Here is a 25585-nt window from a genome sequence, read left to right on the forward strand (position 1 = left end):
AATGAGAACTTGTTCTGAACTTGCCTCACCTGGTTAAAGAATGGTGAAATAAATAAATACAATTAAATAACAGAATGGTTGTTCCACCTAGTAGTCCATCACATTGTAACGTTGTTCCTTCTAACAGAATGGTTGTTCCACCTAGTAGTCCATCACATTGTAACGTTGTTCCTTCTAACAGAATGGTTGTTCCACCTAGTAGTCCAACACAGAAGTAGGTGGTCAGTAATGGTTCTTGTGTTGCAGAATAAGCCACCTGGTCAACTGGTTTAATAAGTCTTAGGTTGCATATATGATATGTGACTTAACAGATGGTTTTTCCTGAGTCCAACAGTCCATCCATTTCCATCAGTGAAAACCCAGGCCACATTTAATCATCAAGCATGGAGTCAGTCAACAGCTCTCTGTGATTGTAAAGTCATCACAGCATGGAGTCAGTCAAGTCCATCTCTCTGTGATTGTAAAGTCAACAAGCATGGAGTCAGTCAACAGCTCTCTGTGATTGTAAAGTCAACAAGCCTGGAGTCAGTCAGCTCTCTGTGATTGTAAAGTCAACAAGCATGGAGTCAGTTCAACAGCTCTCTGTGATTGTAAAGTCATCACAAGCATGGAGTCAGTCTAACAGCTCTCTGTGATTGTAAAGTCATCAATCATGGTTGTTCCTTCAACAGCTCTCTGTGATTGTAAAGTCAACAAGCATGGAGTCAGTCAACAGCTCTCTGTGATTGTAAAGTCATCAAACATGGACTCAGTCAACAGCTTATTCCTCTCAGTCCATCAGCCAAGATTATCAATATAATTACTTAAATTATAGTCATATTGATTGATAAAGATGACGCAAACAGCAGCAGGCGCTAAGTTCAGGCATTCTGGAACATTCCAGGGAGATACCGATTCAGAAGGGGGCGGGGTTTAGGCTAGGTAGCTGTCTGTCTGTCATCGGAAAACCAGCGTGGAGGTCTTGAGACAGGTGAAGGAGGCAGTGAGACAGGTGAGGAAGAAAGAGACAGACAGGTAGATCTGAGATGCATCTCCACACTCCTTGGCGTTTTCCTGAAATCAATCGTTAACACAGTTACAGCCAGTGGTATAATGAAAAGTGTTATTACACAAGGAGAAGTGCTAACCTTTCTTCTTCTTGTTCCTCCCATCACATGAAATAACAGTGAAAACTATGATTTTTGTTGTTGTTTATCCTTCATTTAACTTGGCAAGTCAGTTTAGAACAGATTCTGATTTTCAATGACGGCCTCGGAACACTGGGTTAACGTGTTCAATCCATTTGGTTGATTTAAAAATACAGTATATAAAATACCTGTCCAGCATCACTACTCTGGACGGCTCTGACTTAGAACATGTGGATAACTACAAATACCTAGGTGTCTGGATAGACTGTAAACTCTCGTTCCAGACTCACGTTAAGCATCTCCAATCCAAAATTAAATCTAGAATCGGCTTCCTATTTCGCAACAAAGCATCCTTCACTCATGCTGCCAAATATACCCTCGTAAAACTGACCATCCAACCAGTTCTCGACTATCGCGATGTCATTTATAAAATAGCCTCCAACCCTCTACTCAACAAATTGGATGCGGTCTATCACAGTGCATTCCGTTTTGTCACCAAAGCCCCATATACTACCCACCACCTCGACCTGTATGCTCTCGTTGGCTGGCCCTCGCTTCACTCTCGTTGCCAAACCCACTGGCTCCAGGTCATCTACAAGTCTCTGCTAGGTCAAGCCCCACCTTATCTCAGCTCACTGGTCACCATAGCAGCACCCACCCGTAGCACGTGCTCCAGCAGGTATCTCTCACTGGTCACCCACAAAGCCAATTCATCCTTTAGCCACCTTTCCTTCCAGTTCTCTGCTGCCAATGACTGGAAGGAACTGCAAACATCACTGAAGCTGGAGACTCATATCTCCCTCACTAGCTTTAAGCACCAGCTGTCAGAGGAGCTCACAGATCACTGCACCTGTACATAGCCCATCTGTAAACAGCCCATCCAACGACCTCCTCCCCATACTGTATTTATCTTGCTCCTTTGCACCCCAGTATCTCTACTTGCACATTCATCTTCTGCACATCTACCATTCCAGTGTTTAATTTCTATATTGTATTTACTTCACCACCATGGCCTATTTACTGCCTTATCTCCCTTATCTTACCTCATTTGCACTCACTGTATATAGACTTTGTGTTTTCCTTTTCTACTGTAATATTGACTGTATGTGTTTATTCCATGTGTAACTCTGTGTTGTTGTATGTGTCAAACTGCTATTCTTTATCTTAGCCAGGTCGCAGTTGAAAAATTAGAACTTGTTCTCAATTAGCCTACCTGGTTAAATAAATAAAAACATTTAAAAAAGATATATATCTAATACCTATTATTCACACTAATGTTGGGTTTCTGGAATAAAAATATATTGTGTATCCTGTCCGAGGGCAACCTGTATTCTGTTTCAATTTCTGGATTCCGTCTTGAGTTTTCCTCATTGGGGAAATAATGGGGCCCTACAAGCCCTTATGTGAGTTACAATGAAAACACACAGACATTTGAATATATTGACATACCTTGTCAATGTATTCTGGAAAATATGGTCTGTCCAGTACTCAGGAACGTCTGAACACCTATATACCTAAAGAAGAGAAGTTGTATTAAAACCTATGACAATGTCAGGAAAATAACACTCAAATGACTTCAGCTTTAGATAGCTAACGTAAACTCACGTAAACTCGTACATCGCCTTGGTCCGTACAATTGCCCTTATTTTAGCGCCCCAAAAACGTAATACTTCCAGATCGACTGTAATGTCAATACCATTGTAAAGCACAATTTGCAGGCAATGAGCCCCGTCAGCTCTTTTTCAAAATGGCGGGTGGGGAAGCGAAACTAATGCGTGATAGTGAGAAGGAGAGATGTTGTGTGGGAAAATTGCTTTTTTCCCCACTCGATCTGTCCAACTTTTAAAAAATATATATATATATTTTACCTTTATTTAACCAGGCAAGTCAGTTAAGAACACATTCTTATTTTCAATGACGGCCTGGGAACAGTGGGTTAACTGCCTGTTCAGGGGCAGAACGACAGATTTGTACCTTGTCAGCTCGGGGGTTTCGCAACCTTCCGGTTACTAGTCCAACGCTCTAACCACTAGGCTACGCACACCTTATCGCCTCTAAAATGTAAATAAAACACTATAAAGAGTTTATATAATGTGTCATTACATACCTTTTTGAAGGTTTGGCGAAAAAAAAATGACTAGGTATCCCCAGTCACTGCCCATTTCTTGTTTTTAAAGGATGATAGAAGTGATACACCTGGTGGAGAGATTGTAAGACAGAAATCGTTGATTTATGCGTTATGACATGACAGATCAAGATGCAACTTTTCTCCAATACTATAGAGCCATTACCATGTTGATCAACGCATGAATAGAAACCTAGTTCACACCCCGGATTTTGACTTAGTTTTCTTTGAGCCTCGTTTGAATGTCGCTGTTGCAACAAGTTTGTACGGAATGGGGTGAGTTTACGTTAGCTTGCCTAGCAGGAAAACATTACCTTGCAGGGGCACATGTGTTCAGTTCTACTGTAATGTTGCTGACGATGCATTTTTTGGTGACATAGGTAGCTAATATGTTACATAGCTATTTCCGTTCATATACAACCTACACAAAAATGACAAAAGTTATAAACAGCACTGAGGCAAGAAAATGCACTGCTAACTTACTAGCATGCCCACCACTAGTTAACTATAGAGACATCATAGAAGTTAACTAGCTAGTAGCATTCCCATCACTAGTTAACTATACAGACATCATAGAAGTCAACTAGCTAGTAGCATGCCCACCACTAGTTAACTATACAGACATCATAGAAGTCAACTAGCTAGTAGCATGCCCATCACTAGTTAACTATACAGACATCATGGAAGTCAACTAGCTAGTAGCATTCCCATCACTAGTTAACTATACAGACATCATAGAAGTCAACTAGCTAGTAGCATGCCCACCACTAGTTAACTATACAGACATCGAAGTCAACTATGCATGCCCACCACTAGTTAACTATAGAGACATCATAGAAGTAGCATGCCCATCACTAGTTAACTATACAGACATCATAGGTTAACTAGCTAGTTTATCAACGTGCTAATATATAACTTACTCTGGCAATATAACTAGCTAAAGGCTTTTCGTACTTGAAGAATATTATTTAACGAATATTTTTGACATTTCGTTGAAAACATGTGTAGATCCAAACTACATTCCAAGTGATAGTTTGGTCGTTACCTGCCACATGGCCTTTCCAGAGGAGAAAGATCAAGACGACGTCTGTTGAAATGTTCCAAGCACAACTGACGTTCATAACTAGATCTGGCATGTCAGTCCAACACAATAATGATCATTTCAACATCATATTTTTAAGTTGTTGCTGGTTGTTACTTTGAAATATTCGTTTAAAATTTAGCAGCATATTACCTTGGATTCGGTAGAAAATGTGTTCAAAAGCAGAAACCTATTATTTTTAGTAAAAATCATTGATTTTCTTTTGCAATATTTACTATGTCGGTGGTTCATTTTTTACAGTTTATAACGAATATGAATTCGGTGGGCAGAAATGATTAAATATTGTAGCGACCCAGACAGACAGCTGTGTTATCAGGCTATTAGTTGGTTGTGTTGTACTTACCAGTACCCAGTGTTCGCGGGGTCCGACATGCCAATCAACCTGCTATCTGCCAATCACGGGAATGCCTGGAACGTTCTGATGCCGGGCTTCCTGGTGATTGGTGGAGAGGCGTGGAGGGGGTTGGGCTGGGAGCATTGGAAGTTAAGACCAGGTTAAGACGTTGATCTCTCTCTTATGTCTGGCTTTCACAAGAGAAGGTCACTGTTGGTTTATAAGGTATCCTTCATTTATTTGTCGTGGGCTGCGGCCAAACAGTAGCCTGTGGGGAGTTGGGTTAATAAACCGTACATTCGTAAACTCAACCCTCTGTCTGGACAATTGTTCCTTTATGATCTAGTCAGGTCATTACAATATTAAAGCATTAGACCTCTCACTAAAGGCATCAGTCATACAAAAGTTATACTTAAATCCAGACTGGTTCTCTAGTAAATTGGTAGGAATGTCTCATCCTATGTTCAAGAATGGCCTTTTCCCTTTATTCAGATTACACCTGCTCACTTTCGGTTGTTTGAAAAGGAAAATTATCTCCATAAATTCGTTCTTTTTTAAACAAGCCTTAGAAAGTTGGTTGCAATTTCAGTTTAATCCACCTGAAAAGACAGAACAAATAATACAACAAATAGTGGTTAAACGTAAATACTAATTGTTTAAAATGTTTAAAAACTCGAAAAAACGTTTAAAAAAGGTATAATTTTAGTGAATGATATCATAAATAGGACTAGTGGAGTTGTGTCACACATGCAGCTAACAGACATTTAGAAATGTTTGCTCTTCCCAAAATTACAACCAACTAATTGCAGCATTACCACAAAAATGTAAGAGGCAAGTAGAATGGGAATAAGTAAGGAACTTGTATCTCGGCCCTGTATTAAAGAACATAAATGGTTAAAGAAAAGTGTCATAAATAAAAACATTCACCAATTTAATTGAAGGACCAAAAAACGGACAGCTGTGCCATATAAATTGCAAAATAGTTGGGAAGACATTTTCGATGCACCGATTCCGTGGCACATGGTTTATGAATTGATACGCAAAACGGAGGATTCATAACTTCGAATTTTTCAATTTAAATTACTATACAACATTCTTGCAACCGATCAAATGTTATATAAATGGGGGATACAGTCTTCCCAGCTCTGCAGATTTTGCTGTGAGGAGGCAGAGTCATTAGATCATTATTTTGATGCAGGTCCATGAAGGCTGAAGAACTGCAACATTTGCCTTGACCTAACGCTGCAGAGAGCAATACTGGGTGATTTGAAAAGCCATAATCAATGAATGATATAATTCATTTAGCAAAAATGTTTATTTTATTTATAATCTGTAGAAGCTATGAGAATACAAAGCTTCAGTAATTTTGTGAAGCATCACAGCACAGTTGAAAAATATATGGAAAATAGAAATCCAAAATGGATGGACATCAGAAATAGAGGAAGGACTAAAAACAAACTAAATATAACTATTGTAAAATAGATTGTGTCTGTAAAATATGTATAAACTGAAGGTAGTAGCCTAAGTGTTATTGTTTATTAGTTTACTCCAATTGGGGGAAGGGTGGTGGGGTTTGGGAGGAATAATAAAGGTATGTAATAAAAAAGTATGTATATCTATATAGGTATGAATATATATTTACCCCCCAAAATATATGGGGGATTGGAAATGATGCAGACAATTACATTGATGAAAGCAACAATCTTTCCACAATAATAAGCTGATCGTCCCCTTTAAAAAAAAAAAATGTGTTTTTTAAGTGTGCAAAGCTGTCATCAAGGCAAAGGACACTCAAGGACATTCAGAGACAAGGCCCGATGCCACTCCTGCGTTGTCTTGGCTGTGTGATTAGGTTCATTGTCCTGTAGGAAGGTGTTCCTTCGTCCCAGTCTGAGCGATCTGGAGCAGGTTCTCATCAAGGATCTCTCTGTACTTTGCTCTGTTCATCTTTCCTCGATTCTAACTAGTCTCACAGGCCCTGCCACTGAAAAACATCCCAACAGCATGATGTTGCCACCATCATGTTCACTCTTGGTTTCATCAGACCAGAGAATCTTGTTTCTCATGGTCTGAGAATCTTCAGGGCCTTTTGGCAAACTCAAGCGGTATGTCATGTGTCTTTAATTGAGGAGTGGCTTCCTACCATAAAACCCTTTATTAGTCGGAGTGCTGCAGATATGGTTCTCTTTCTGGAAGGTTCTACCATCTCCACAGATGAACTCAGGAGCGATGGAAACAGGATGCACCCGAGATCAATTTCAAGTCTCATAGCAAAGAGTCTGAATACTTTTGTAAATAATAAAATTCAAATAAATAAATATAAATAAATATATATATAATAAATTACTTATTCAACAATTCGTGTATTTATTTAGCTTATCTTGTTTTGCTAAAACATTTTTCATCCATTTTGGAATAAGGCTGTAAAGTAACAAAATGTGGAAAAAGTCAAGGAGTCTGAATACGTTCCCGAATGCACCGTAAATGCCTTAATGTTGCTGGACCCCAGGAAGTGTAGCTGCTGCCTTGGCAGAAATTAACGGGGATCCTAAATAAATATAAATACCAGTCATTTGCCAGGGTTAGAGCTTCCATGTCTGTTCTATTCATTCTTATTTCTATGTTCAGGCCATAGGGTATTACATGTACACAAGATAAGCTAAATAAATACACGAATTATTGAATTTGTAATTGGTTAATAAACGAGAAGGAATTCCCGAAATATTTAAAAAATAATAACATGCAAAAAGAATAGAGGCCAAAGCACATCAGCAGTTTTATTTACCCCACCAACACTGCAGAAGTCCGATCCACTATTAGACTATATTTCTCTATATCAACATGTGTAAAACCAACACTTAAACACTTAGCCCAACCTCCAGTATGTTGCGTTAATATTTATATTCATTTCAAAGTAGACCAATCCGAAAGTGCGCGTAAAAGTGGCGTCAGGTCTCCATGTCGGATTCCCCCAGTCCGCGCCTTCGTGTCAGCTGAACTGCGCTCCTGTCTTCACCCCACTGTCAGCTACAAGACAAACATGACATATAAAACGCGTGGTGGCCACAGAATAGATACATCTAGTCGAGGGAGATGAACACAGGAAAGAGTAAGACGCGTATCTAGAAGAAGATGGCCTGTTGGATTATTTTATATAAAACGGCAGAACAGTCTTTCTGGTCGCAGGTTCCTCATATAGAAGTAACCTTCTCTACAGTATTGGGACAAATATACCTCGTCCAAAGTCTTGGCTAGTTTATTGACTCACTAAAGTGGTTCGTTGTCGAACTTTACTATGTGGGAGCGAATCTACTTTTACGCATCATTGATTTGATGCGTTTTCGTAATTGTTAGTCTCGTCCATTAATTATGTCAGTACACTTAAGCTGATTTATTAGAAATTGCTTCATTAATTCAGTCATTCATTGATGGTTTGATTGTCTGATTGATTAATACACTTCGTTTACATATTAAACTACAGGGGCAGCCATGACAGGAAGGTTGATGCTTGGTATTGTTGCGTCACAATACAAAATGCCTCTGATGACGTAATGATCAAACACCAAGCTGCCACTGGTGAAATGACGGATCATTAGCTGATTGAACCACAAGATGAACGGTAAGTACACCTGTCTGCCTGTTTATCAGATAAATGAGGGGGGATAGACAGTTTTATTGAGCACCAGTTATATCTAAGCTATTAGAAATGAATTGAACAAAGTTGTTAAATTTTAATGAATATATCTTGTCCCAAATAATTATTTCAACTCAGAACTGAATGTGATGAAATTAGATAAGAGACAGTAATAACATGAAAAACATTTCCCCAAATACTAAACATGTTCCTGTGGCTCTCTTTTTATAGAGTTTAATGGTGCTGAAAGCAACTTCCTATTCCAAGTATTCAAGACTAGAAGGAGCATTCTGATTAGAATCCTGCAGACCAGTGAATGATGAATAGGAGGCCCAACCTGAATGGGTCTGGAGGACCAAGGTCCATCGGTGTTCCGCTGCTCTGTCCTTCTAACAGAGTGCTGCTGGAGAGAGAAGAGGTCAGCCAGGCCCCAGTGATGGCCTCCTCTTTCAGGGCCTCAGCGTTCCCCTCCCTGCATGTTGTACCTCGTGCTCCCCCTCCTGACGAAATCAGGCCCAAGAGGCCCACAGCTGCCCACAGAGAGGAGAGACCCCCAGACCCTGGTTCCTGTCCAGGATGGATGTCGTGAGTCTCCCGGTTGGTTTAACAGCAGCAGCTCCCAGCTACCTGCCAAAACCAACAGACGCAGGCGCAACAAGGAGCTTTCCTTCACTGAGGTTCTGAAGAAATACAAGCTTCTACCTGATTCCCGGCCCAACAGCTCAGAGAGCCTGCACCAGAATGAGATGATGACACCTAGAATCCCTGTCAGCATCACTAGACCTGTTGTGAGGCCTAGCAACCCTCGGCGCCCAGCTAGACGGCCTGTTAGCCCCACAGGCCTGGGCCAGCCGGATGTACAGCCATCCAGACCTGAAGGGAGGCCTAGCAACCCTCGGCGCCCAGCTAGACGGCCTGTTAGCCCCACAGGCCTGGGCCAGCCGGATGTACAGCCATCCAGACCTGAAGGGAGGCCTAGCAACCCTCGGCGCCCAGCTAGACGGCCTGTTAGCCCCATAGGCCTGGGCCAGCCGGATGTACAGCCATCCAGACCTGAAGGAGGCCTAGCAACCCTCGGCGCCCAGCTAGACGGCCTGTTAGCCCCATAGGCCTGGGCCAGCCGGATGTACAGCCATCCAGACCTGAAGGGAGGCCTAGCAACCCTCGGCGCCCAGCTAGACGGCCTGTTAGCCCCATAGGCCTGGGCCAGCCGGATGTACAGCCATCCAGACCTGAAGGGAGGCCTAGCAACCCTCGGCGCCCAGCTAGACGGCCTGTTAGCCCCATAGGCCTGGGCCAGCCGGATGTACAGCCATCCAGACCTGAAGGGAAGCCTAGCAACCCTCGACGCCCCACTCGACAGCCTGTTAGCCCAGTTGGCCTGGTCCAACCTGATGTACAGCCATCCAGACCTGAAGGGAAGCTGAGCAACCCTCTGGGCCCCACGAGACGGCCTGTTAGACCAGTCGGCCTGGTCCAGCATGATGTTCAGCCTTCCAGACCTGAAGGAAGGCCTAGCAACCCTCGGAGCACCACTAGGAGAAAAGTTAAGCTCAGTAATCCTGTGTGTTCCGTTATACTCGAGTCCCAACCTACCAGTCCTGTGAGCATCACCACCAGCGCTGTGGACATAGTCCAGCCTGAGCCCCGTTCTACCTGCCCTCTGACCCTGGAAGAGCTGCCCCTTTCAGAGTCATGCAGCTTCAGCAACAATGTGTTTGTTCTCTCCATGCCGAAAGCTGCCCAGCCAGAGGAGGCTGCCAGAGGGAGCAGCAGCCCACCCAGGGACATCATCAGGCCTGAGGCCTTCGTCCAGACAGGACCCCTGCTGGCCAGGAGAGCCCAGAGGGATGCTCCTCCTCCAAAGGTCCCCAAACCCCCGGTGGCCCCCCGGCCCAAACTGCTGCCCTCCCTGAGCCAGGGCAACGTGTCCCTTGTCAGTGCCAACGCCTGGGATGAAAGGACCAAGAAGAAGAGAAAGAAAGGTCAGCACTTCTCTTTGTGCAATGACACATTTTGTCTTTTGAATATATTGTCAATATTGTATAATGTATGTTGATGGCTGATGTACAACCAGGAAGGTGATTTAATGTTTTTAAACATTCATAAATGAATTACTAATAAATGAATTTAACCTAATGTAATTTAAAGGAGTCAGAGTCCAGAGGTCTAGCCTGGGTCTGAGGCATATCCCCCGTGACGTAGAGCTGGCCATGATGAGGCCCCGTCTGGTCAAGTCAGCCGTTCCCTCCCAGCAGCCCTACCAGCCGTGGGACGACGAGGACGAGGTGGACATCTACGCCCTGAGACGAACAGCCTACATGTGTCCCATGTACGACCAGGAGGAGAGCAGCGTCAGGGGCAACAAGAGGGTGGCAGTGGAGGCCCTGGACAACATTCCTTTCAGAAGGAAGATCACCTTGTGTTATTTCATGGGGGGTCGCAGGGTCATGCTGCCAAAAGACTACTAACCCAACCCCCCTCAATATCCACAACAACCCCCCTTTGTCCCAGACAGCGAAGAACAGGACACACACAGAGAGACAGAGTGGACACCAACAGGGCCATCAGAGGGACAGAGACCCTCTCAGTTGAGGTTAGGAATGTCAGCTACTAAAAGGCTTCTATAGACCATCTCTGTAGCAAGAGAACCTCCAGTGATCAGACTGGAATGTCCTCTGTCTCCCCTCCTGTCTCCCCTCCCCTCACCACTACTCCCCCAAGAGGACCCCTTCACCCTGCCTCCCATCCCCACTACTCCCCCAAGAGGAACGCTGCTCCCTGCCTCCCCTCACCTCTTCTCCCCAAGAGGAACGCTGCTCCCTACTTCTCCCTCGAGGACTACAGTCTCTTATCTCTAGATCAGTGTTGGGGTCAGATCAATGTCAATACAGTCAATTCAGGAAGTAAACTGACATTTTCTCATAGTGGCATTGAGGAAAATTGGAATTGGACTTTCAGTTTACTTCCTGAAATGTAAAGGAATGACCCCAACCCTAATCTAAATAAACTACTAGATCTCTATGATGACAGAGTCTCAGACATAAAGACAATAATCCTGTTACTGTCCAGGACCTTGTCTTTACATTTCCCTGAAGCATTACAGAAATAAAAACAAAGTGTTGAAGAAAATACAATCTTTGGAGTTTTGAGAGGCTGTTTCACCTAGTAGTCCATCACATTGTAACGTTGTTCCTTCTAACAGAATGGTTGTTCCACCTAGTAGTCCATCACATTGTAACGTTGTTCCTTCTAACAGAATGGCTGTTCCACCTAGTAGTCCATCACATTGTAACGTTGTTCCTTCTAACAGAATGGCTGTTCCACCTAGTAGTCCATCACATTGTAACGTTGTTCCTTCTAACAGAATGGTTGTTCCACCTAGTAGTCCATCACATTGTAACGTTGTTCCTTCTAACAGAATGGCTGTTCCACCTAGTAGTCCATCACATTGTAACGTTGTTCCTTCTAACAGAATGGTTGTTCCACCTAGTAGTCCATCACATTGTAACGTTGTTCCTTCTAACAGAATGGTTGTTCCACCTAGTAGTCCATCACATTGTAACGTTGTTCCTTCTAACAGAATGGTTGTTTCACCTAGTAGTCCATCACATTGTAACGTTGTTCCTTCTAAATTTGCTTCCTGCAACACTAACTCAAAAAGTTCTGGGACACTGTAAAGTCCATGGAGAATAAGAACACCTCCTCCCAGCTGCCCACTGCACTGAAGATAGGAAACACTGTCACCACTGATAAATCCACCATAATTGAGCATTTCAATAAGCATTTTTCTACGGCTGGCCATGCTTTCCACCTGGCTACTCCTACCCCGGTCAACAGCACTGCACCCCCACAGCAACTCGCCCAAGCCTTCCCCATTTCTCCTTCTCCCAAATCCGTTCAGTTGATGTTCTGAAAGAGCTGCAAAATCTGGACCCCTACAAATCAGCCAGGCTAGACAATCTGGACCCTTTCTTTCTAAAATTATCTGCCGAAATTGTTGCCACCCCTATTACTAGCCTGTTCAACCTCTCTTTCGTGTCGTCTGAGATTCCCAAAGATTGGAAAGCAGCTGCGGTCATCCCCCTCTTCAAAGGGGGGACACTCTTGACCCAAACTGCTACAGACCTATATCTATCCTACCATGCCTTTCTAAGGTCTTGAAAGCCAAGTCAACAAACAGATTACCGACCATTTCGAATCTCACCATACCTTCTCTGCTATGCAACCTGGTTTCAGAGCTGGTCATGGGTGCACCTCAGCCACGCTCAAGGTCCTAAATGGTATCTTAACCGCCATCGATAAGAAACATTACTGTGCAGCCGTATTCATTGATCTGGCCAAGGCTTTCGACTCTGTTAATCACCACATCCTCATCGGCAGACTCGACAGCCTTGGTTTCTCAAATGATTGCCTCGCCTGGTTCACCAACTACTTCTCTGATAGAGTTCAGTGTGTCAAATCGGAGGGTCTGCTGTCCGGACCTCTGGCAGTCTCTATGGGGGTGCCACAAGGTTCAATTCTTGGACCGACTCTTCTCTGTATACATCAATGAGGTCGCTCTTGCTGCTGGTGAGTCTCTGATCCGCTCTCTCCACTGGCTTCCAGTTGAAGCTCGCATCCGCTACAAGACCATGGTGCTTGCCTACGGAGCTGTGAAGGGAACGGCACCTCAGTACCTCCAAGCTCTGATCAGGCCCTACACCCAAACAAGGGCACTGCGTTCATCCACCTCTGGCCTGCTCGCCTCCCTACCACTGAGGAAGTACAGTTCCCACTCAGCCCAGTCAAAACTGTTCGCTGCTCTGGCTCCCCAATGGTGGAACACACTCCCTCACGACGCCAGGACAGCGGAGTCAATCACCACCTTCCGGAGACACCTGAAACCCCACCTCTTTAAGGAATACCTAGGATAGGATAAAGTAATCCTTCTCACCCCCCTTAAAAGATTTAGATGCACTATTGTAAAGTGGCTGTTCCACTGGATGTCATAAGGTGAATGCACCAATTTGTAAGTCGCTCTGGATAAGAGCGTCTGCTAAATGACTTAAATGTAAATGTAAATGATCCACCTCTACACAGACGACACCATTCTGTACACTTCTGGCCCTTCTTTGGACACTGTGTTAACAACCCTCCAGGCAAGCTTCAATGCCATACAACTCTCCTTCCGTGGCCTCCAATTGCTCTTAAATACAAGTAAAACTAAATGCATGCTCTTCAACCGATCGCTACCTGCACCTGCCCGCCTGTCCAACATCACTACTCTGGACGGCTCTGACTTAGAATACGTGGACAACTACAAATACTTAGGTGTCTGGTTAGACTGTAAACTCTCCTTCCAGACCCATATCAAACATCTCCAATCCAAAGTTAAATCTAGAATTGACTTCCTATTTCGCAACAAAGCATCCTTCACTCATGCTGACCCTTGTAAAAATGACCATCTTACCAATCCTCGACTTTGGCGATGTCATTTACAAAATAGCCTCCAATACCCTACTCAACAAATTGGATGCAGTCTATCACAGTGCAATCCGTTTTGTCACCAAAGCCCCATATACTACCCACCATTGCGACCGGTGCGCTCTCGTTGGCTGGCCCTCGCTTCATACTCGTCGCCAAACCCACTGCCTCCATGTCATCTACAAGACCCTGCTAGGTAAAGTCCCCCTTATCTCAGCTCGCTGGTCACCATAGCATCCCCCACCTGTAGCACACGCTCCAGCAGGTATATCTCTCTAGTCACCCCGAAAACCAATTCTTTCTTTGGCCGCCTCTCCTTTCAGTTCTCTGCTGCCAATGACTGGAACGAACTACAAAATCTCTGAAACTGGAAACACTTATCTCCCTCACTAGCTTTAAGCACCAACTGTCAGAGCAGCTCACAGATTACTGCACCTGTACATTGCCCACCTATAATTTAGCCCAAACAACTACCCCTTTCCCTACTGTATTTAATGAATTTATTTATTTTGCTCCTTTGCACCCCATTATTTTTATTTCTACTTTGCACATTCTTCCATTGCAAATCTACCATTCCAGTGTTTTACTTGCTATATTGTATTTACTTTGCCACCATGGCCTTTTTTTTTACCTCCCTTATCTCACCTCATTTGCTCACATCGTATATAGACTTGTTTATACTGTATTATTGACTGTATGTTTGTTTTACTCCATGTGTAACTCTGTGTCGTTGTATGTGTCGAACTGCTTTGCTTTATCTTGGCCAGGTTGCAATTGTAAATGAGAACTTGTTCTGAACTTGCCTACCTGGTTAAATAAAGGTGAAATAAATACAATTAAATAACAGAATGGTTGTTCCACCTAGTAGTCCATCACATTGTAACGTTGTTCCTTCTTTATCCATCACATTGTAACGTTGTTCCTTCTAACAGAATGGTTGTTCCACCTAGTAGTCCATCACATTGTAACGTTGTTCCTTCTAACAGAATGGCTGTTCCACCTATCCATCACATTGACGTTGTTCCTTCTAACAGAATTTGTTTAGTAGTCCATCACATTGTAACGTTGTTCCTTCTAACAGAATGGTTGTTCCACCTAGTAGTCCATCACATTGTAACGTTGTTCCTTCTAAAATAATGGTTGTTCCACCTAGTAGTCCATCACATTGTAACGTTGTTCCTTCTAACAGAATGGTTGTTCCACCTAGTAGTCCATCACATTGTAACGTTGTTCCTTCTAACAGAATGGCTGTTTTAGTCCATCACATTGTAACGTTGTTCCTTCTAACAGAATGGTTGTTCCACCTAGTAGTCCATCACATTGTAACGTTGTTCCTTCTAACAGAATGGCTGTTCCACCTAGTAGTCCATCACATTGTAACGTTGTTCCTTCTAACAGAACTAGTAGTCCATCACATTGTAACGTTGTTCCTTCTAACTAGTAGTCCATCACATTGTAACGTTGTTCCTTCTAACAGAATGGTTGTTCCACCTAGTAGTCCATCACATTGTAACGTTGTTCCTTCTAACAGAATGGCTGTTCCACCTAGTAGTCCATCACATTGTAACGTTGTTCCTTCTAACAGAATGGCTGTTCCCCTAGTAGTCCATCACATTGTAACGTTGTTCCTTCTAACAGAATGGTTGTTCCACCTAGTAGTCCATCACATTGTAACGTTGTTCCTTCTAACAGAATGGCTGTTCCACCTAGTAGTCCATCACATTGTAACGTTGTTCCTTCTAACCTGTTCCACCTAGTAGTCCATCACATTGTAACGTTGTTCCTTCTAACAGAATGGCTGTTCCACCTAGTAGTCCATCACATTGTAACGTTGTTCCTTCTAACAGAATGGCTGTTCCACCTAGTAGTCCATCACATCAGAACATTAGTCCATCACATTGTAACGTTGTTCCTTCTAACAGAATGGTTGTTCCACCAGTCCATCAATGGTTGTTCCTTCTAACACTGTTCCACCTAGTAGTCCATCACATTGTAACGTTGTTCCTTCTAACAGAATGGCTGTTCCACCTAGTAGTCCATCACATTGTAACGTTGTTCCTTCTAACAGAATGGTTGTTCCACCTAGTAGTCCATCACATTGTAACGTTGTTCCTTCTAACAGAATGGCTGTTTCACCTAGTAGTCCATCACATTGTAACGTTGTTCCTTCTAACAGAATGGTTGTTCCACCTAGTAGTCCATCACATTGTAACGTTGTTCCTTCTAACAGAATGGCTGTTCCACCTAGTAGTCCATCACATTGTAACGTTGTTCCTTCTAACAGAATGGCTGTTCCATCCTACGTTGTAGTCCATCACATTGTAACGTTGTTCCTTCTAACAGAATGGTTGTTCTAACAGAATGGTTGTTCCACCTAGTAGTCCATCACATTGTAACGTTGTTCCTTCTAACAGAATGGTTGTTCCACCTAGTAGTCCATCACATTGTAACGTTGTTCCTTCTAACAGTCCATCCATCACATTGTAACGTTGTTCCTTCTAACAGAATGGTTGTTCCACCTAATAGTCCATCACATTGTAACGTTGTTCCTTCTAACAGAATGGCTGTTTCACCTAGTAGTCCATCACATTGTAACGTTGTTCCTTCTAACAGAATGGTTGTTCCACCTAGTAGTCCATCACATTGTAACGTTGTTCCTTCTAACAGAATGGCTGTTCCACCTAGTAGTCCATCACATTGTAACGTTGTTCCTTCTAACAGAATGGCTGTTCCACCTAGTAGTCCATCACATTGTAACGTTGTTCCTTCTAACAGAATGGTTGTTCCACCTAGTAGTCCATCACATTGTAACGTTGTTCCTTCTAACAGAATGGTTGTTCCACCTAGTAGTCCATCACATTGTAACGTTGTTCCTTCTAACAGAATGACACCTAGTAGTCCATCACATTGTAACGTTGTTCCTTCTAACAGAATGGTTGTTCCACCTAGTAGTCCATCACATTGTAACGTTGTTCCTTCTAACAGAAGTTCCACCTAGTAGTCCATCACATTGTAACGTTGTTCCTTCTAACAGAATGGCTGTTCCACCTAGTAGTCCATCACATTGTAACGTTGTTCCTTCTAACAGAATGGTTGTTCCACCTAGTAGTCCATCCATTGTAACGTTGTTCCTTCTAACAGAAGTTCCTAGTCCATCACATTGAACGTTGTTCCTTCTAACAGAATGGTTGTAGTAGTCCATCACATTGTAACGTTGTTCCTTCTAACAGAATGTTCCACCTAGTAGTCCATCACATTGTAACGTTGTTCCTTCTAACAGAATGGCTGTTCCACCTAGTAGTCCAACACAGAAGTAGGTGGTCAGTAATGGTTCTTGTGTTGTAGTAAGCCAACCTGGTCAACTGGTTTAGTAAGTCTTAGGTTGCATATATGATACGTGACTTGAAGGTTTTTCCTGAAACAGTCCATCCATTTCCAACAGTGAAAACCCAGCCCACATTTAATCATCAAGCATGGAGTCAGTCAACAGCTCTCTGTGATTTGTCCAAGCAAAGTCATCTGTGATTGTAAATCATGGAGTCAGTCAACAGCTCTCTGTGATTGTAAAGTCAACAAGCATGTCAGTCAACATCTCTCTGTGATTGTAAAGTCAGTCTGTGATTGTAAAAGCATGGAGTCAGTCAACATCTCTCTGTGATTGTAAAGTCAACAAGCATGGAGTCAGTCAACAGCTCTCTGTGATTAAAGTAAAGTCATCAAAGCTCTCATTGGTCATCAACTCAGTCTGTGATTGTAAAGTCAACAAGCTTCAACATCTCTCTGTGATTGTAAAGTCAACAGCTCTCATCTCTGTGATTGTAAAGTCCAAGATTGTCAACAAAGTATGGATCAACATCTCTCTGTGATTGTAAAGTCATGGAGTCAGTCAACATGATTGTAAAGTCATTGGACTCAGTCAACAAAGTCCATCAGCCAAGACTTAAATCATATAGTCATATTGATTGATAAAGATGACACAAACAGCAGCAGGCGCTAAGTTCAGGCATTCTGGAACATTCCAGGGAGATACCGATTCAGAAGGGGGCAGGGTTTAGGCTAGGTAGCTGTCTGTCTGTCATCAGAAACCAGCGTGGAGGCCTTGAGACAGGTGAAGGAGGCAGTGAGACCGTTGAAGAAGAGAGAGACAGACGGGTAGGTAGATCTGAGATGCATCTCCACACTCCTTGGCGTTTTCCTGAAATCAATAGTTAACCTACAGTTACAGCCAGTGGTATAATGAAAAGTGTTATTACACAAGGAGAAGTGCTAACCTTTCTTCTTCTTGGTCCTCCCATCACATGAAATAACTATGAAAACTATGAAATAACACAGATGGAATCATGTAGTAACCAAAAAGTGGTAAACAAATCAAAGTATATTTTATACTATTGATTCTTCAAAGTAGCCACCCTTAGCCTTGATGACAGCTTTGCACATTCTTGGCATTCTCTCAACCAGCATCAAGAGGTAGTCACCTGGAGTGCTTTTCCAACAGTCTAGAAGGAGTTCCCAAATATGCCGAGCACTTCCTGGCTGCTGTTCCTTCACTCTGCGGTCCAGCTCATCCCAAACCATCTCAATTAAGTTGAGGTTGGGTGATTGTGGAGGTCAGGTCATCTGATGCAGCACTCCATTACTCTCCTTCTTGTTCAAATAGCCCTTTCACAGCCTGGAGGTATGTTGGGTTATTGTTCTGTTGAGAGTCCCACTAAGCGCAAACCAGATGGGATGGCGTAACGCTGCTGGTTAAGTGCGCCTTGAATTCTAAATAAATCACTGACAGTGTCACCAGCAAAGCTCCCCACACCATCACACTTCCTCCTCCATGCTTCACGGTGGGAACCACACATGAAGAGATCATCAGTTCACCTACTCTGCGTCTCACAAAGACACAGCAGTTGGAACCAAAAATCTCAAATTTGGACAGATTTCCACCGGTTCTAATGTCCATTGCTCGTGTTTCTTGGCCCAAGAAAGTCTCTTCTTATTGGTGTCTTTTAGTAGTGATTTCTTTGCAGCAATTCGACCACGAAGGCCTGATTCATGTAGTCTCCTCTGAAGAGTTGATGATGAGATGTGTCTGTTACTTGAACTCTGCGAAGCATTTATTTGGGCTGCAATCTGAGGTGCAGTTAATTGCAGATTTCTGAGGCTGGTAACTCTAATGAAATGAACCTCTGCAGCAGAGGGAACTCTGGGTCTTCCTTTCCTGTGGCGGTCCTCATGAGAGCCAGTTTCATCATAGAGCTTGATGGTTTTTGCCACTGCACAAAGTTCTTGAAATGTTCCGTATTGACTGACCTTCATGTCTTAAAGTAATGATGGACTGTCGTTTCTCTGCTTATTTGAGCTGTTCTTGACATAATATGGACTTGGTATTTTACCAAATAGGGCTATCTTCTGTATACCAATCCTACCTTGTCACAACACAACTGATTAGCTCAAACACATTAAGGAAAGAAATTCCATAAAATGTACTTTTAAAAAGGCACACCTCTTAATTAAAATGCATTCCAGGTGACTACCTCATGAAGCTGGTTGAGAGAATGCCAAGAGTGTGCAGAGCTTTATACAGTGGTAGGAGACAGGTAAGGGTGGGACTGAGACAGGTAATGATGGACTGAACATAGTTATATAGAGCACCTCAAGATAAAACGTAATATTCAATATCGGTAAGTTAGACTAAAATATTAGCACTACACATGATAACCTTCGATCTGGATAATAACACAAAACAAATGTTAAGACTAGAGAAATGTATCGACAAATATTACAAAAACAAGCAACACCCAAACATGACAGAGAGTAAGACAGGGGAACAGATTTTAAAAACGAAAACGTGACTCTTCTAGACAGACAATTTAATATTTTCACCACCGGGATGGTAAAGGTCGAAACCGATCTGTTAAAATCAATTAATGACAAACTGGGTATACTTGAATTAGTCAGTAAGGATATAAAACAGTTGAAGGCCTCGAGATGAGTGATGAAAAGGCTGCTACATTGGAGAAGCTAACAAACAAGCTAAAAAGGGACAGTCAATAAGATTAAAACAGAAGTGAATGAACTTAAAATGGAGAACATCGTTCTGAGAGAAGCCTTCCTGGACATACAGACTAGATCCATGAGAGAGAATCTGGTACTTACAGGTATCCAAGAGAAAGAAGGAGAAGTTCCTGAATCTGTAGTTACAGAGTTCCTCCTTTACAGCGCTTCAGATGACACGCCAAGCTATCGTCAAAATCCAACTGGAACGAGTACACTGCTTCAGACAGAGGGCAGAGGTATGAACACCCAATCTTTGCCAAATTTGCTTCCTATAAAGATAAAATAATGGTTAAAAGCCTGGGTAAAAGACTTGCTGGGACCAAAATTGTCATGAATGACCAGTTTCGAAGGAAATTGCAGAACGGCGTAAAGTTCTGTATCCAATATAAGGAAAATAGATTAAAAGGGAAACGAGTAGCTCTCGTCATCGATAAACTATATATTGATAACCAGTTGTTCAGAGACACAGACTACCCCATGGTTATTTTAAAAATGATAAAGGTTCTTATAGACCAGGAAAATGATGAAACACAATTCTAGTCCGGTTATGGATTGTAATAATACAATAACAAATATGGCTTTTCTATACATCTTCAAATAGAACTAATTGGAACACAAAAGCACTAATTGAACATGGTGAAGATAAAAACTCAGTAAACAGAAGACACAGTATGTGTGGACGGTGTGGTGTGTTTTCTTTTATGTTTGGGAAAGTTGGGCGTTGAGTGAGAACAGAAATGGTTGCATATCCCTGAACCAATGTATTGCTGTGAGTGGGGGAGTGAGAGAGCTTTCAATGTTGTTCAGATGATGGATATACTTTTATTTATTTATTGTCCTATCATGATGGAACAGTGTTTTCAAATTAATTATAAATGTAATGTATTTATTGTCCTATCATGGGGAATTACATTTTTAAAATAAATGATATATCTAAATGATTTATTTATGATCCTATATTGATGGAACGGTCCACAACCCACAACCCTAGACACCCACCTGAATGACCCAGATACTAAGGAGAAGTCCCTAACTGTTTTATGTGCCTGCTGTAAGCAGTCTGTATGCAGCCAAAATGCGGTCAGAGACCAAGAGCAGCACTCCAGATTCTGAGCCTCCAGATTCTGAGCCTCCAGATTCTGAGCCTCCAGATTCTGAGCCTCCAGATTCTGAGCCTCAGATTCTGAGCCTCCAGATTCTGAGCCTCCAGATTCTGAGCCTCCAGATTCTGAGCCTTCTGAGCCTCCAGATTCTGAGACTCCAGCCTCCAGATTCTAAGCCTCCAGATTCTGAGCCTGAGCCTGCTTGGCAGGGTTGGTCCTGCAAAGCCAAAGCCCCCTAAAGGGAGAGCATAATATACAAGGACATTCTCAAAGCTGCTAATGAGAACCTTGAAGACCTTGTACCTAGCTGGTGGGGATTCGGTGTGGTGCCCCAAACCCAGGCAGTGACAGTGCTGGCAACACTAGCTGCAGTAACCCATGTGGAGGGGGTCACACTCAGACATTCAGAGAGGGGTATATTATTGTGGCCCTGGTGGCACAAAATCAAAAGTCTGACTGCATGGAGATGCTTGGGAATATAATCAATACGAGGGACCGTGTTGTGGGTGTTTCAGTGGAAAAGGTGTACATTTGATCTCCATCATCTAGGACGTAACAATGGTTAATAAAGTTTCCAAAACTGTTAAAATAACGTCTGTGAGTATAACAGAACTGATATGGCAGGCGAAAACCTGAGGAAAATCCAGGAAGTGTTTATTTTCATGTGAGTATTTTCAATTGAATGCCAAAAGAGTATCTAATGGGCTAGGACCCAGATTGCAGTTCCTATGGCTTCCACTAGATGTCAACAGTCTTTAGACAGTGTTTCAGGCTTGTTTTCTGAAAAATGAAGAAGAATGAGACCTTTCTGTCAGTGGACTGTAGAATCATGCAGTGCTGGTTTGCGTGTGACCAATTGGGTGCCCTTCGTAGTTTTTCTTATCTATTGAATACGCCATTGTCCGGTTTAAATATTATCGATTATTTAGACAATTGACAACTTGAGGATGAATTATAAACATCGTTTGACATGTTTAGAAGAACTTTACTGGTACTATTAGGATGTATTCGTCTGCATGTTTTGACCGCCTTTGAGCCAGCGGATTACTGAACAAAACACGCCAACAAAACTGAGTTTTTGGGATGTAAAGAGGGACTCTTATCGAATAAAACAAACATGTATTGTGTAGATGGGACTCTTGTGACTGCAACCATATGAAGATCTTCAAAGATACGTGATTAATTGTATTGCTATTTCTGACCTTTGTAATTCCTTTACTTGGTTGAAAAATGTTTGTACACTTTTGTAAGTGGGGTGCTGTCCTCAGATAATCACATGGTATGTTTTCACCGTAAAGCCTTTTTAAATCTGACAAAGCGGATGGATTAACAAGACGCTCATCTTTTAAGCCGATGTATAACACTTGTATTTTTTATGAATGTTAATTATGACTATTTCTGTATTTTGAATTTGGCGTTCTGCAATTTCACCGATGTTGTCGAGTATGGGTCGCTTTGGAACACCTGCGCCAGAAAGGTTCAGAAAATAACGTGGACCCTTTTCTACGTTGCAGAACTTACTCTGAAACATGCTTGCTATATTGCTGTTGTCAACTTTTGTCTGCAATTGCATTTATAAATGAATGTTTGATTTACTTAGAGATATTACAGTCTGAATGCAGCATCACCATTGAGCCAATGATTGACAAGGAACAAGGAACGAACCCCAACGTATCCCACAACTGTTGTGAAGGAGTAAAAGATGCTAGGGACAATATAGATGATTCACAATAATTGTTTGCTAATATAATAATGTAATTTTGGTAATGGCGAGACTGGTGAGATGTAAAATCCCTCTTATAAATTGCCTACATTACTACAAATATTAATAGCCACTATGGAAAATAAGAAAACAGGATTTTTAAAAATGTATATTTTGGATGGCTATATATGGCCAGAAATCGAGGTGAGGGCGATGGAAATGCATTTTGGCGGTTGATCTACTTCTGTTCTGTAAATGGCACTGTGTGCTCTTTCGAAGGATGGATCCTAGTCTTTTCAGTGCTGGGGGGTCTGCTGGCATTGGATGACAAACCAACTCGGGAAGAGGAGGGCTTTTAGCGGGTGGAATAGTGGGGACCAATTGGATGTTTACTTAGTAGCAATGCAAATATCATGGTACTGCTATATAGACAATCATCATGTTTATATTTACAAACATATATTTTGAGAAATAGAATTGAAAGTTGTGTCTCATTATGGTAATTGGTGAAATAAGTATAGCCAGTTGCAATTGTAATGGCTTAGCAGATAATAACGAAAAGGCGATCAGTATTTACCTGGCTAAATGAGAAGGAATATAATATCTATTGTTTAAAAGGAAACTCATTCAACAATTTTCATTAAGTTTTTGGAAAAAGGACTGGGGCGAAATATATTTCTCCCATGGGCAAAAGAAATTCAAAAGGGGTGATGGTTTTAATTAAAAGTAATTTTGATCCAAATGTGCAAATTGTCCAAACAGATCATCAAGGTAGATGGATGATTTTAAATATGTTATTGGACAATAAACAGATATGGCTTATTAACCTATATGGTCTGAATAATGGTGATCCAAGCTTTGAAATATATATAAGAACATATCAATTCTACAAGCAACTATAATTATGTTGGGAGATTTTATTACGGTCTTGGGTACCCTATGGACCAGAAAGGAAATCACACTACAAACTATCACCCTCCATGAATGTCATGGATATATTGGAATTAGTAGGTAAATGGAGAATGAAATACCCTGACCCAGTGAGATATACAGTTGAAGTCAGAAGTTTACATACACCATAACCAAATACATTTAAACTCAGTTTTACAATTCCTGACATTTAATCATAGTAAAAATTCCCTCTTAGGTCAGTTAGAATCACCACTTTATTTTAAGAATGTAAAATGTCAGAATAATAGTAGAGAGAATTATTTATTTCAGCTTTTATTTCTTTCATCACATTTTTAGTGGATCAGAAGTTTACATAAACTCAATTAGTATTTGGTAGCATTGCCTTTAAATGGATTAACTTGGATCAAACAATTCAGGTAGCCTTCCACAAGCTTCCACAATAAGTATGGTGAATTTTGCCCCATTTCTCCTGACAGAGCTGGTGTAACTAAGTCAGGTTTGTAGGCCTCCTTGCTCGCACATGCATTTTCAGTTCTGCCCACAAATTGTCTATAGGATTGAGGTCAGGGCTTCGTGATGGCCACTCCAATACCTTGACTTCGCTGTCCTTAAGCCATTTTGCCACAACTTTGGAAGTATGCTTGGGCTCATTGTCCATTTGGACCCATTTGCGACCAAGCTTTAACTTCCTGACTGATGTCTTGAGATGTTGTTTCAATATATCCACATCATTTTGCTACCTATTGATGCCATCTATTTTGTAAAGTGCACCAGTCCCTCCTGCAGCAAAGCACCCCCACAACATGATGCTGCCACCCCCGTGCTTCACGGTTGGGATGGTGTTCTTCGGCTTGCAAGCATCACCCTTTTTCCTCCAAACATAACAATGGTCATTATGGACAAACAGTTCTATTTTTGTTTCATCAGACCAGAGGACATTTCTCCAAAAACAACGATCTTTGTCCCCATGTGCAGTTTCAAACTGTAGTCAGACTTTTACAGTTACACCTCCAATTGACTCAAATTATGTCAATTAGCCTATCAGAAGCTTCTAAAGCCATGACATAATTTTCTGCAATTTTCCAAGCTGTTTAAAGGCACACTCAACTTAGTGTATGTAAACTTCTGACCCACTGGAATTGTGATACAGTGAATTATAAGTGAAGTAATCTGTCTGTAAACAATTGTTGGAAAAATTACTTGTGTCATGCACAAAGTAGAGGTCCTAACCAACTTGACAAAAATATAGTTTGTTAACAAGAAATTTGGGGAGTGATTGAAAAACCAGTTTTAATGACTCCAACCTAAATGCATGTAAACTTCCGACTTCAACTGTATAATTGTAGATTAGAATATTAGGTCAAGACAACACAAAATATTTAAATTAATATAATTATTAATATAATCATTTGACCTACTATTTTCATTCAGCTGTATTTTGTACCTGAGTGGGCTCAAACAGGGCTGGCCATTCATTCTTTGAAGTCCTTCACAGGAAGGGCCTGAACGACATCTTGTCTTCGATATGAGAAGGTCTTTGCCATTTTGGCACTCACAATGTTGTGGTTGTCACATATTTGTACTTGAATGCAGCCTGATTGATCCCTAAGGAATGAAGATGAAATCAATTCATTGTTTGTGTAACATAAGCTGTAACATATTATTACTTGTGTAACCTTTATTTAAGTAGGCAAGTCAGTTAAGACACATTCTTATTTACAATGACAGCCAATGAGGGAAGAGTTGGTGAACTGCCTTGTTGCTTGTTGCAGAACAACGGATTTTTACCTCGTCAGCTCTGGGATTTGATCCAGCAACCTTTTGGTTACTGGCCCAACGCTCTAACCACTAGGCTACCTGCTGCCCCCATATGCTCTCTCATTCTAAAATAAGGAAGACACACATTGTCAATACCTGCCTGGGACAACGCATCGAGTAAAACACTAATAGAGCCCTATGAAATTATTGTCCGATTTCCCCAAATGATGTTTTCCTTTCCAGAATACCGTGTTAAATTTTTGTTGCTTTAACG

The 25585-nt window shown here is 41.9% G+C and overlaps 2 protein-coding genes and 2 long non-coding RNA genes across 4 annotated transcripts; 1 reads left to right on the plus strand and 3 right to left on the minus strand.

Annotated features, from left to right (window-relative positions):
* Positions 1-771: 771 nt before the first annotated feature.
* On the minus strand, positions 772-4457 carry LOC127925584 (uncharacterized). The gene is made up of 3 exons (XR_008121498.1): positions 4298-4457; positions 2577-2641; positions 772-1053 (listed from the first exon to the last, which is right to left on the minus strand). It is a non-coding gene; the product is annotated as an uncharacterized LOC127925584 (long non-coding RNA).
* A 4587-nt stretch (positions 4458-9044) lies between these two features.
* On the minus strand, positions 9045-10116 carry LOC127925589 (uncharacterized). Its single transcript, XM_052510557.1, has 2 exons — positions 9465-10116; positions 9045-9375 (listed from the first exon to the last, which is right to left on the minus strand). Exons 1-2 carry the CDS (start codon positions 9803-9805, stop codon positions 9045-9047), a joined length of 672 nt encoding a protein of 223 aa, XP_052366517.1. The 5' UTR covers positions 9806-10116.
* On the plus strand, positions 9804-11631 carry LOC127925590 (uncharacterized). Its single transcript, XM_052510558.1, has 3 exons — positions 9804-9868; positions 9922-10307; positions 10474-11631. The coding sequence occupies exons 1-3, from the start codon at positions 9804-9806 to the stop codon at positions 10791-10793; spliced, it is 771 nt and encodes a 256-aa protein (XP_052366518.1). The 3' UTR covers positions 10794-11631.
* A 6225-nt stretch (positions 11632-17856) lies between these two features.
* On the minus strand, positions 17857-25399 carry LOC127925583 (uncharacterized). Its single transcript, XR_008121497.1, has 3 exons — positions 24998-25399; positions 19936-20053; positions 17857-17983 (listed from the first exon to the last, which is right to left on the minus strand). It is a non-coding gene; the product is annotated as an uncharacterized LOC127925583 (long non-coding RNA).
* Between the last annotated feature and the right edge of the window lie 186 nt (positions 25400-25585).

Source organism: Oncorhynchus keta, unplaced genomic scaffold (assembly GCF_023373465.1).
Source record: "Oncorhynchus keta strain PuntledgeMale-10-30-2019 unplaced genomic scaffold, Oket_V2 Un_contig_5896_pilon_pilon, whole genome shotgun sequence".
Lineage (NCBI taxonomy): Eukaryota > Metazoa > Chordata > Actinopteri > Salmoniformes > Salmonidae > Oncorhynchus > Oncorhynchus keta.